General features: G+C 46.4%; 1 protein-coding gene across 1 annotated transcript in view; it reads right to left on the reverse strand.

Annotated features, from left to right (window-relative positions):
• RAPGEF1 (Rap guanine nucleotide exchange factor 1) overlaps nucleotides 1-12,927 on the reverse strand; it is a 75,646-nt gene that overhangs the window by 23,195 nt on the left and 39,524 nt on the right. Inside the window, exons 7-11 of the mRNA XM_080356075.1 lie at nucleotides 12,468-12,591; nucleotides 11,053-11,236; nucleotides 9,983-10,498; nucleotides 3,784-3,986; nucleotides 1,126-1,284 (exon numbers count right to left, since the gene is read on the reverse strand). Of these exons, the coding sequence (XP_080212201.1) occupies nucleotides 1,126-1,284; nucleotides 3,784-3,986; nucleotides 9,983-10,498; nucleotides 11,053-11,236; nucleotides 12,468-12,591 (1,186 nt within the window). The remainder of the gene's footprint in view (nucleotides 1-1,125; nucleotides 1,285-3,783; nucleotides 3,987-9,982; nucleotides 10,499-11,052; nucleotides 11,237-12,467; nucleotides 12,592-12,927) is intronic.

Below are 12,927 nucleotides of genomic sequence, written 5' to 3' on the forward strand. Positions count from 1 at the left end.
AAGCCACAGTTTAATCCATTGCTTGGGAAGTAGGACTCCTTGTAAAATACTTGAATACTTCCTCCTTTGGACCAACGATAATCGCTGATTTTTGGAGAATGAGTAAGCGTTGAAATGGGAAGCTAGCGGTGGCGCAGGGGTAGGATCCTGTTTTCAAACACTGCATATTAAACTAATTGAACACTTCTGAATTTCCTCAAGTCTCGTCTGATAATTTCTTCTCCAGAAGAAGTCTAATTTACTAAACCATCCAAGGCCACTGTTAAAAAATAGCCTATTCTCAGTTGTCATCACACGGCAATCAGAGCATAACCACATAGTTTTACGTGCAAATGAGCCTTATACTAATGAGCTGTTGGAATCCCACGGTTAGCTTTAATTTCATTACGTTAACACTTTGTTATTGCTACCATTTAATTTAAGCCGCTGATCACAGATTTAAGCAGTGCTCTAAAATTATTGTTATTTTGACTTGAATAATTCTCAGCTCCTCCCGCCGTTGTCTCTTCAGACTGCTCACAAGTGCTGCAGGACAGAAAACCCGGCTCATTCCTCAGCAAACTGTACAAGCTCCTGAGCTTGTCTGGACTGTGGAGACGTGAAGGGAAGCAGAAAAGCAAAAATGAGATGAAAGATCTGCTGGAGACCATTTTCTAGAAAAAAAACATTAAGGAGCTACAGCCACTGTTCCATATGTTTGACTAAATCCTTGTATTTTGGGGGTGGCATCTTGTTATTTCTCCAAAGGCCAGACTCACCCAGCAGCCTTTAATCGACTCATCCACATCGCTGACAATATTCAACTGAACAAAAAAGACTTTGCAGCTCCAAAGTGCAGCCTGGGGAACATGAAGGTCGAAGGACCGTGCTCTCCTTTGTCAGTCTCTTGCCATAAATGTCAATCCCAACATGTACATGATGTAATGAAAACCACTTCTCCCCTTGTGCTTCATTTAGTAGCATTTACAGTTTTTCTCACCTGATTGTCTCCGTGAGATCAAAACCCCCAAAAGAACTTTCACCTTTAGCTGCAACCGAGACCTTTAAGCGCGGAATTTGCACACGAGCAAAATACAGCAACACGAATACACACACACACACGTTAAAGTGCAGAGAGCAACTCACCGAGTGCACAGGAAAGGAGCTGTGCCGGTTGAGAAAGGAGTTAGAGACTGACATAGTGAGGCCCTGAGCGGCACCGCTGTCCTCGGGGGTGAAGGGCACTTTAGTTTGCTGGACACAGTAGGAGACAGGAGAGAAAGAAGAGGCAGCATAGGAGGCCTGCTGAGGAGGGGGAAGAAAGCAAGAGACAGAAGACACAAAGAAAGAGAGCACAGAAAAGGCAATGAATAAAGGGTAAGAAATGCTAACTGTAAAACAATGCATATAATGGCTTGCTAAACAAACAGCTATTCATGCAGTTCATCAGAGCCAGACACACCAATATGCCTCTCTTGAGCTCAAGAGGCATGATGAAAATCACAGTTCAAATCTTCTTTGTTTCACAAATCCCTTAAAAATAAACTCCCGCCTCCCCCTTCCAGCTCACCCATGGGAGCTGCTGTGGGGACAGACGAGCTGCTCCTCGCTGCCCTTTTTTCCCCATGGCATGGGGGGCAGATGCCCAAAGGAAGAACTGGCTCTTCCTTCTGGCTGTCAAGCAGCCGACTCTTGCAGACTACTCATTTTTGGGGCTTGGTCTCTCCAGTGTGATCTATGGGCCCTCACTGGTACTGCTGAGACACTGGATAACAGTGATGCCCAGTCATTTTTCAGCCCAATCCAAAATTATGTATCATTTGCGCAAGAGGGAGATATTACACTGTAAGTAACAAATACTATTAAGGAATTTCTCCTGAATTCCAGTATAGTGGGGAGCATGAGGGAGGCGAAGGTATATCTAGGCTTTCTCAGCTCTGACTTATTGAGTATCACATACAACTCTTCCTAGATAACATCTGAAGCTCAGAAGAAAGGACTTCCTAATTGTTACTTTATAGAGGAGTCCATCCAGCAAAACTTGCTCACTGCTAGAGCAGCTGATGCCCATGTAATTTGCTGTTGCAGAAACTCTCACGGCAGCAGAAGCAGAAACAAGAGTCTGGTGGCTTTTACAATTATTTTTTGATAAGCCATTGTCTTCTTGCACCACTTTCCCAACAGAGAGATGAAGGCAGGGATGGGAGGCTGCACTCGAAGAAACCTTTGCTTCAGGGGAACTGCAAGCAACACCTTGACGGTATCAGCTTGCAAGGCTGCAAGAATTGCCTGGCAGGCAAACCAGTGACAACTTGGCTGCCTGGACAATGACTAAAGGGCAGCAAAGAAACGCTTTGCTTCAGCTGAGAAATTCAGAAAAGGAGCAGAATTTCCCTTCTGCACAATTGCTACAGCAAATCTGTGCTTTCCACACCCTCTCTCGTGGCCGTGTAGACCACGTCATCACTGGAAAGCATCACTGCAGAGTAGCCGCTCTAGGAGGAGGAGGTCGGGCAAGGGACAAGTGACAGTGCAAGGATCACACTGACAAAGGGACCGCAGACTGTGGAGAACTGGATCCTTCAGAGAGGGATCTGAGTCTTGTAGACTCTTCAGTGTCCCTGCAAAGCAGATGGGACACGGGTGCGCAAGGTCTCATCCCCACAGCTCAAGAATGCGTAATACTCAGTTTAGCTCAGCCAGAAATGTTACTTATCTTTTTACAACTCCTACCTGCATCGCAGGAATGTACTAAGGCAAATCCCAAAATTAAGAGTTCTTGGTTGCTTTTCCCATTTGATTAAAAAGCAACACGCTGGGACAGTCAAACTTTAGCACAGATAGCATGAGGAAATATTGCAAGTTGCCCTCACGATGGTAAGACCATGGCTCTGTTCCCACATTTCCTCCTGTTTTGTTAAAGCCATGGCCAATTTAAGTTAGCTACGTCAGCTTTTTTTTTAATAGAGCAAGTCAGATAATTAATATCAACAAATACCCTAAGGTTGGAGTTAAAAAAAAAGAGAGAGAAAAGGAAAACTCTTAAAAAGAAACAGGACAAAATCCCAGCTCCATGCAGGCTGGAAATACAACCGTTGCTGCTGTCATTGAGGCTGGGGTTTCCTCCCCCACATGGAAAATGGCACTTGCTGTACTGTGAAACTCACCACCCAACACACACACGCTTGTGGATGCGCCTGTTTGTGCTGAGAGTCTGGGCGAAGAAGCAGAACACTGAAAACCAGGTAAAATCCTGAATCACACAAGGGGACTAATGTGGAGAAAACATGCAGGAGTTCAATCATGGCTATACCAGCGTTCTGCGGCTCTGGCAAACACCGAGCCATAAAAGCAATTATTATGTTTAAATGGTCATTATTAGCGGCATCCTTGACAAGGGTTTCAAAACAGCACTGGGAACAAGAGTGCAGCAATCCCCTGAAAATCGTGCTGCCCAGCATGTCAAAATCTTCAAGGCAGTTGTTACACAAGCCTGCAGTCTGGCACAGATTCAGCTGTGCCATGTGGAAGACTAACATTTCATTTTTAGGGCATTTCAGGACTTTGGCAGCTTATGGGGAATAGTCTGAACGTGGGGTCAAACATGAGCGCAGAAGCTCAAAGCAGATGATGCAAAAATGCCTAATAACACATTAACAAGATGACAAGGAGCATGATGTGGTAGCACCACCGAGACATCCTCCCACCACCGCAGCCTGTTAGCAACAGGAGCAGCAAGAACAAAGCTGCTCCTGGGGGGTCTATGTGTCCTGCCAGGGGACACCGTGCATGGACGTCACTCACCAGCTGCCGCTGCTTCGGTGGGAGAGCAGGAGGAGGTGCCAGATCTTGAGAAGGGTCTAAGCTGATAAAGGAGTCGTTGAACCCATAGACTTCCATGAGGAGCTTGTTCTTCTGCTGGTAGATGTGCTCGTTCTGAGGGGTCTGGTAGAACATGGACGGCTGCGGCTCTGAGTAGTCTTCCACAAACTGCATGTATGCCATCACTGCAAAACAAAGGTCACGTCACTGCTGCTGGTCCGCACGCTGCAGCTGCAACAAGCAGGCAGGGTGCTTATTCCGAAAATAAAATCAGAATAAGGCCATGCCATGGTCAGCTGGGCTTTGCTGCAGGCTGGGAGCCGTGAGGCAACGCGCTGTGCTCCCAAACCACACGTAACCCATGGCAATTCTGGGAATATTCAACAGCTAATGCCTGAAGTCACCAGAAGAAACAGAATAACTCCCGTCTGCTTTCCAGGAGCCACAAATCATCTTGCACAAAGATGCAACCCTGACAATAGATCTATAATAATGTTTGTGCCTATAATAAGTCTCATACCTGTAGTCAGTAAGATTTCTTCAACAGGCTTACAGCCCTTCTCCACTCTAGCAAGCTGATCAAACTGTTATCAGAGAACATTTACCTGTGAGACGGGGTGTACATCTCCTTCAGCTATTTACAGGTCACTGCCAATGCTGGCATAACAGATTTCATCTTTTAGAAGTGCCCCTGACCATGCTTTCCTACCTCCTTAGCTCAAATCCAACACCCTTCGCTCCTATTCCCTTTTAAGAGCATCTTATAATCTCAAATTCTTGCATCCAACTGATTCAAAAGCATCTCTGAGATGCTGTTCAATGGAAGTATTAAATGGGATCAAATCTCATTTAGAGGACCTTTCCATCTGTACAGTATCAAAACCTAAGAAAAAACCCACCCATGTCTGCCTATGCAGCTCTGACAGAGGATGAGTTACTAATGCATTATTTTAGTGTATTTTAGAAGGGGAAAATGACACCCAGAGTCATAGAAAGACTACCACAAAACCCCAGAATTACTAAGGATCGGAACTGTAGTTAATAAATGTAAAATAAAGAACTCTCTTCTATATACCTGAGCACAGGAGCAACAGATGTATATAAGTGTCATAAATGGACGAACCAAGGCCTTTTTGTAAATATGTTGTCATGTGCAAGATATTCAGTGATCATTCCTCCCTTTGTCCCACTAAACAAGCAGGTGTCTGTTTTTGTAAATCTAGTCATTAGGTGGCAATTACTCGGCTTCTGGTGGCATTTCAGGTTGTGCAGCTGAAGCAAACGGACGGCTCCAGTGGAAGCTATAAATTCAAGGACCACGATACAGTATTTACACATCGGGAAGCCGGTTTCCACAGGAGCTGCAAGGCAAAGCCCTCTGTTCACCTGCCAGGGCAGATGCACGGGCCAGCCTGTATCAAACAGGATGCAGCCGCGAGTCGGTTTGCACCTGTTTTTTGCACCTTTTTTTCAGATTTCCTCTAATATTTTAAAATACATTTAGAAATGGAGCTAACACAGCTGCCCCTTCCCACAGAACGATAGTCCTCCTCCAAAAAAATAGAATAAAGAGGAGAAAAAAAATAGGTGGTGGCAACTGGAGCGCAGGAAACCTTGGCTGATGGATTTCAATCCCGAGTGGTAACACCTGCTCTCCCCATCCTGTGACTCGAGCCTCGCTGCTCTCCCTCCCTCCTTCTTTTTGCAGGGACTGTGACAGAGGATCCAAACCGCACCCACATGTGCTGGTGTTTGTGCCCCTTTGTCTGCTGGTGTGGGCACTCATGGTAAAGCCACGATCAAATTTGCTCATGCACGTGAATTTCAGCCTAACAGTGGAAAGAAGCACTATTTATTTGGCAATATTTATTTGAAATCACGGTGGAGGAGTTCGCGTAGAAAATACAGAACTGCCAAAATACCGTTTTCAAATACCAGTGATTCACTTGACTAAGGTCAACTATTAATACCTGTGCCCTGAAAAATGCCTCAGTATCATACAATCACTTCAGGGGATAAGATCCAAGAAGGGTTATGAAAGACATTTCTTTAGTAGCAGAAGTGAACTAAGGATCAAGACTCCTTGGAGAAGCATAGAGGACAAGAGCTTGAGGGAAAAACCACATTCTGAGAGCTCATCAACTGAGTAGGACAAAAGCCAAGAAGTCAGGCTTGGCAGTCCTCATATAACGCAGCTGACATTGCTAAATTCAGATCAACCCTTCGTGTGGAGTTACCTACAAAAACAGTGCCTCACTGAATGTCTGCATCCAAAGACAACACGGGATCGATTGCTGTGAGTTCCTGGGTTCAGGCGTCTGTGCGACACTACAGCTCAGGAAGTGTTGGCGAAAAGGGTATCACATTAGACACTTACGTAAAATTAAATTACTATAACCCAAGGTAATAAGCCTAAATGCTGTTGAGAGCCTTAACTCAATCTGCAAGGGAATAATGAAGAGCTCCTTTATCTCGGCTCTTTATGAGGCTAATGCATCCCATCCGCTGCCGTGCTTGTCACAACTAGTCCAGGGCGGGTGAGCGTGTCTTTGCTTCTACTTTGTCTTCTTCTCTGTTTTTACGTGAAGAACGACTGGGATGGTGAAATACCAACCTGGTTCAGGAGCAGAGACTGCAGAGCACAAATTAAAACGGGCATCATTAGAACTGCCAATCTTCAACGAGAGTAAGGGAGCAGGACCACTCCTGAGGCTGCTGTTTGCAAAGGGTCTTCTCTCTCTCTCCCTCCATCCCTTCCCCTCTCTGCTGTGGTATTTGACATTTAAAAAGCAGATGGGAAATGACATCAGCAGCTCGGCCGGGGCTGCACGCCCTGCAGCGGCTCCGCAGAGGGAGGGATGGGGCTGCAGCCTCCATGGTGAGCAGCGAGAGGCTCAAGGCAGAACCTCGGGAGAGAAGGGAGGCGTGAGAGAGAAACCTCTCCCATCACAGCGCCATGCCCAGCTTACGTCAGTCCTGAATGCAGACAGAAAGTATTTTAAATAATAATAATAAAAAAATCTCAGACCGGGGCTAGGAACACCTTCCCAGCAATCTGCTCACAGTGCCTTGGCTGCCATTTCTAGAGGAGCTAAAGCTGCTTGGGGATTTCTGTCGCACACCAACAGAAGTCGCAGGTATTGCTCGGAGCGCACCAGCACCGAGGCAGCTCATGAGTAGCTGCTAGTCCTGGAAGGTGCGAGGAATTTTAGCAGATGAGCAGCAATAAGGCATCTGTGTACTATAGGTGAGGATGAGGAGGAGTCGCCGAAGGTCCAGCCCAACTCCTGGCGCTGTGTCAGCCTATGTTACAACCAGCCCCAAAAAAGCCCAACAGACTTGTGTGCATGAGCAAGAGTCAAAATAATGGAAATTCTTAAGCTACGCTGCACATCAGCTCACTGGAGAAGTCAAGGTCTCTGCTGTCATCCCTGGGAGGAGAGCAGTTTTTCAGAGCTCGCGTTATCCGCGGGCTAAGCCCAGACTGCCCCAGCAGGCTCCGCGGTCCAACACCCGCTGTTACAGGGCACCCGCCTGCATTTTGTTCCCACTGACACGGAGGGGAACATGAATAAGTGCCTCACTTCTAGTTTGCAAGCTGTTTAGGGGAAGGATCTTGTTACTTCTGACTCTGGGTTCTTCATGGCAGAAGCTGCTCCAGATCTGTGTCTAGTACAGCAGGAGCACGATGCTGGTGCTCAAGCAGAAATCTGGAGTAATTTGCCCTTAGCACAGCAACATGTACTTTTGCAGCACAGTGAATTAACAATAAATCATGCCAGATTAAAAGGCTTATCACTCCTCTGTTTAAATTATACAAAGTCAACTCTTGGAGGTCCCTCTTGGCACAGCTCACAGCAAAACACATGGGTAACTCAAGCAGGATTTGCTGTCTATTATCAATAAAAGGACCACCAAAGTCTCTACTGCAGCATTTCCTGCCAACTACCAAAGGATAACCCACAACAAAAGGTCTACAACCAAGTCCCATCTCCGAGAGCTCTAGATCGTTTTAATACATCCGTACACCTCCTTTGGATCCCAGGAGTTTGTTGGGGTTGTGGAAGCAGCACCGCCTCACCTATGTGATTACACAAGAATATCTACATGTATCAGCCCCCAGGCAAAAAAATCCTGGGTGCTACTATACATTCTGAGTAATGTTTTACTGCCCTTTTAATGTTGAAAATAAAAGTAAAACTAACAACCACAGATCTGTGGTGTGATACACTGTGGAGTAAAGATAATCCAAAACAAGTTCTCAGTGTCACATGAATGCAATTAAAAAGTCCGCAGCAGCCAGGTATCAGCTCAAATTCTACTACAAGCTTTACAGCAAGGATGCTTTATCAAACCATCAGAGCTGACAACACATTAGATAACAGCTTCTGCCTTTCCAAACAATGCAATCTGGTCAATAGCCCAAGAGCTTCTGATAGCGCCAGATGACAGATGACAATTAACTCTATTCTAACATCAAAGAAAATTCACAAACAAGGCCTTGGTATTGAGGTTAAAAGTGTGCACGGGCAATAATGGAGAAGATAGCTTTTAAAATTGTTTTTAAGTAACTCCTTGATGTCTCATAGGATAACACAAAACAAAGACATGGGGCTTAAAGAGAAAAGCAAACAGCTCAGGTCTCCCTTTCAATTGTCAAATTGCCTCTTACCCAAGATTCAGGCAGGCGTCTCCCCGATGAAGCTGCCTACGTGTGCAGAGGTGCATTTCCCTGCGTCCATCCCAGCCTGCACGGGGTAAAACCACCCGCACCAGGCCCTGGTTTCCAACATGCGGAGCCCACAAGGACCTGATCCCCCAGTGAGGATGCTCTGGGTCACCTCACCTTGCAGCTGGCACTGGCAGCACTATTTTGAACAGTCCAAGCCATAACAAACAGCCCTGGATGTGCCCTGTGCCAGCATTTATTTCCTTTCTGGTTTCTACAAATGCAGCTTCTTTTTAGCTGCTTTCAGTATCTTTTACCTGCTTGCTTACCAAAGGGAGGCAGAAGTGATTTCCTACATATGGGGACACTCGCTTTCAGATGGGTCAAACCCTGTGATTTGATTAAAATCCCAGGTTACAAATGTGGACTGGTCACTCAGGAATAATGGAAAATGCTTTTAGCCGGCACACTTTTTAAAAAGAGTGACCAGCACAGCAGATTATCACAGAAATGGACAGAATACTTGTGCACGATACAACGATCTCACTTCCACCTTACTTTCAGTGAAAGGGTTCTAAACTGCAGAAATTAATCAGAAGACCAACTTGGCACTTTAGAATCAGCTCTTTGCTTGGGCTACCAGCCATACAATGTAACGCTGTTGATCCAGATCTTGTATATGTTGCCTCCTCATGCAACACACAACTGCAAAGCAAGCCAGTGACTGCTAAACTAAACATATGCTGGATCTCCCTGTGTTGTCCACAGCCTTCCTTGGCAGATCAGTATGGCTGCTTTTTTGGCAGGAGGTTTCACTTGTTTTCAGCCATGAACATTAAGGAAATCGGAATAAGGTTGTGAGCCTGAGTCGCGGTCAGGACTCATGCGCCAGGAGCTTGGCTGGGCCGGCCAGACTTCATGTTTAGAGGCTGCTCGTTTTAACGATGTGGGAAATTCTTAGGTATCCAAAGGAAATGAGATCCCGTCACAAAACATCAGTACTGGACGCTGGGTTAATGGCGCTGTCTCGCGCAGCCACGGGTGACTGTGTTCCCGTTGCCAAATAACTGATCTGGCAATGCTTGGTTTTGGACGGAAAAGCAGCCCTTTCTCTGAGCTCTTGGAGAGTACCCAATTTCTTCTACAGTGGGAAAACATTCATAAAATGGGCGCGGAGGGAAGAAATGGACATGAAAAAGAAAGATAAACCAGGAAGATCTGCAAAGTAGATCTGCAAAGAGCCTCAAAGATTCACACTCAGGTAAACAGACAGTAATACCATCTCACTATAGTAATGAAGATGCTGTGTGATGCTGCTCCCCAGGCCTGGATCATTCCTGGCTCCAGGAGTCACTCGTTGACCCCAAAAGCACTGAACCTTCCATGCCTTTGACACTCACTAACTGGTTTTGCCTCATGTAGGCAAGGGTCACCATTACTGAGTGGTCATCAGAAGTAAAACAACCGCAAGGGCAAGGTAAAAGTAAAACAAAAAGATAAGAACTTGCTTACTGTGTTTGTTCTTCTTCTCTGGCAGAGGTGGTGGCTTCTCTGGGTCACTGTTAGAATCTGGAGCAGCAAAGTCAGCAATGAATTCAACTGGTGCTGAAGAGTTTCCTTGCTGGAATGGCAAAACAGCAGCAAACGGCGTGAAAGGTACTGACGGGACAGACGCTGCATTCTGCAGGTCATCCTCCGAGATGTTGTCATATTGGGAAGGGTGCCTGTCGTAGGACACCCTGCAGCCCGAGTTCTCTGAGGTCTGAGAGGCTGCGCTCCTCCTCTTCTTCTCTGGTAAAGCTGGAGGAGTCTCTGTTGGTGGCGCCGCTCCCGAGAGGCTGCAGAATTCCAGCGGAGGAGAGCTGCCCTGCGGGAGCTGGAAAGCATGTCCGTGGAAAGGGGAGCCAGACTCACCCAAGGACTCTGGCAACGGGCTGAGGATACCGGGCACCTGCTGAGGTATCTGGTCAGCGTTGGAGAGGTCCTGCTGCAGAAACTCATAGTCCGGGTCATAGTGATCTGATTGATCTGGTTAAACAGAGGGGACAGCAGAATGATGCATTAGTTTCTCTCTTTTACTGTTTAGCCCTTCTCAGTTCTGCCCCTCCCATCCCATCAGTTAATTTATCAGTTCATTTAATCAGAGTAGTACTTCCTTGCAGCAGGGACCGTCTTGCTAGACCTGTAATGTCCAGCCTTAATAAAACTCTTGTAATTATTTCTTTACACTAGCAAACAAGTAACAAAAACTCTACCTAGATCATTGCAGAGATCATATATGTTTCACATTTAAATTTTTTATTTTCTTTCCTAGTACGTAGAAACAACAGCGCTTTAGTCTATCAGGACTGTCATTTCGTATCGATGTCAGCAGACAAGGTTGAAACCAAGAAAACATTCCACTTGAGAGCTGAACGGAGTTTGAACACAATCATCTACAGCCAGGGAAACGCATTCCCCTGGGCTTTTTCCTATCCGACAGAATACAATTCTGCACAGAACTGCCTGCAGCAACGACAAGATGACAGTTGCAAGTACAATCCATTTACTTCTGCATCACAGCTACGACAGCTCCCGCTTACCCAGGGTTTCACAGCTTGTGTTGCGGGAGCACTGCCCGCTGTCACGGTCCAGAGACGAGAGCTGCTCGTCAGACTTGCTGAGTTTGCCGATGCTGCTGCAGGGCGAGAGGCGAGGAGATTCCCCCCCGTAGGAGTGGCTTCCACCCGACAGCCGTCTCTGGGCATAGCAGTCCACATCGAAATCCTTAAGCAAAAGAACCAAATCACCGTCGTTCTTGTGCGCTCGTTAGCAAGTGAGATGCGGCTCAAGGAGCAAACACCTCACAGCAGCGTTTAAGGAAACCAGGATCAGTGCTACAGCCCTTTCTGGTTAGACAAGCTTGGCAGGACCTCAAAAAGCCTCTGATTTGGTAAAAAGCCCAGGCCAGGGAGCTCTGGCTGCTCCTGCTTCCAGGCAGGTTGTGCTGTGACCCACAGTGGACTTCACAAGGTGCTGAGATGACCAAGTTCCTCACAGCTACACACATCTCATGACCACTTGTACTAGGTAACCAGACTGAAAGACTTCTTATTAAATAACTGGGACTTTAGCACACATCTGGTTAGCTTAGGTGTATGCAAAAGGAAAATAAGCTATAATGAGATACAACTTTCTGTGCCTGTGACTACACTTCTGTTTTGGGTATTACCTCAAGCTCATCAGCCTGCAAGTGAACCCCCCAAGTGTTCCCACTCCTGCAAAACAACCAAAATGTGATTGTACCAGTAACTGCAGAGCTGCCACGGTTTAATCTGGGTCAGCCAACCAACAACAGAGGCTCCCTAAGCCAGGGCTGAGGCTTTGGGGATGAGGACAAGACTTGATTTTGGTGCAATTTAATATGATGCAGATCCTCGCTGCTGAGTTAGTAAGTTCCTGAATGTGTAAAGCAAACCCAGCCATTTACAACCTCATAAACCCCAGACTAGCACAACAGATGGAATATGATTACACACACACAGCCCCAAGTTTTCCATTTTTCTACTGGAAAATTCTCCTCAAGGCACAAGCAGCGGTTGGAGGAGTCGCTCAAACTACACCTTGGGTGACAATTTTAAATTGTGACTGGATGAATACAGATTTCTGATCTCAAGATGCCACATGCTCCCTGGTCTGTAAGTCAATCGTGGTGAGAGCTCAGCTGGCTGCTCCGCACCCTGATCTATTCAACATGGCAACACTCAACTGCTACAGCTCAAGGCAACAAAGTTTGTAGCAATTTGTTAATTAAATCCAACAACACCGTAAAAAAAATATATATATTAAGCTGTTTGCATTATGTATCATAAAACTCCCCCTGCAGAGCTCTCCCGTCCGGGGCTGGTTGGGACGAGCAGGGACGTGCATGGAGCTGCAGGTCACAGCATCTCTTGGAGCTTTGGCTCCAGTTCCCAGCACGTTCTCCTGGGTTTTCATAATCAGGCCGCGCCATTACCTGTCTGTTGATGCCAACAGGTAAACTGGAGCCGCTGGTGGCTCGGCTCATGGGGGCCACAACAGCCACTCTGGTCGGGGAAGGTGCCGATTGCCGTTTTTTGGGGGGCAGTGCTGGTGGAGGGCTGCAAGACACAACAGGCATCAAGGCTTCCATTACTCTTGCAGCAAAATAAAGGCTTTTAGAGGCTTCACAAGCTTGTTTTCTAAAAAGCCTTAGACTTGCCAGGCTCAAATTCACAGGTTCCTGCCCAAAGCTGGCCTGGAGCTATTTAGCAAAGTGCATCCACTAACAAATATGAATTTATGAATGCTCTCACAGGTAAGGTCCTGTGCAGTGATTTATTTTTTAAGGTTGCAAAAGAGTTGGTATTTCTCAAGCAAAACCCACTGCCATTCTAAAAATTATTTTTAATGGAGCCAATTAGCACAGTAATTATTTCTTAATAAAAGTGGTGAAA

The sequence above is a fragment of the Nesoenas mayeri genome (genome assembly GCF_963082525.1).
Source record: "Nesoenas mayeri genome assembly, chromosome: 18".
Lineage (NCBI taxonomy): Eukaryota > Metazoa > Chordata > Aves > Columbiformes > Columbidae > Nesoenas > Nesoenas mayeri.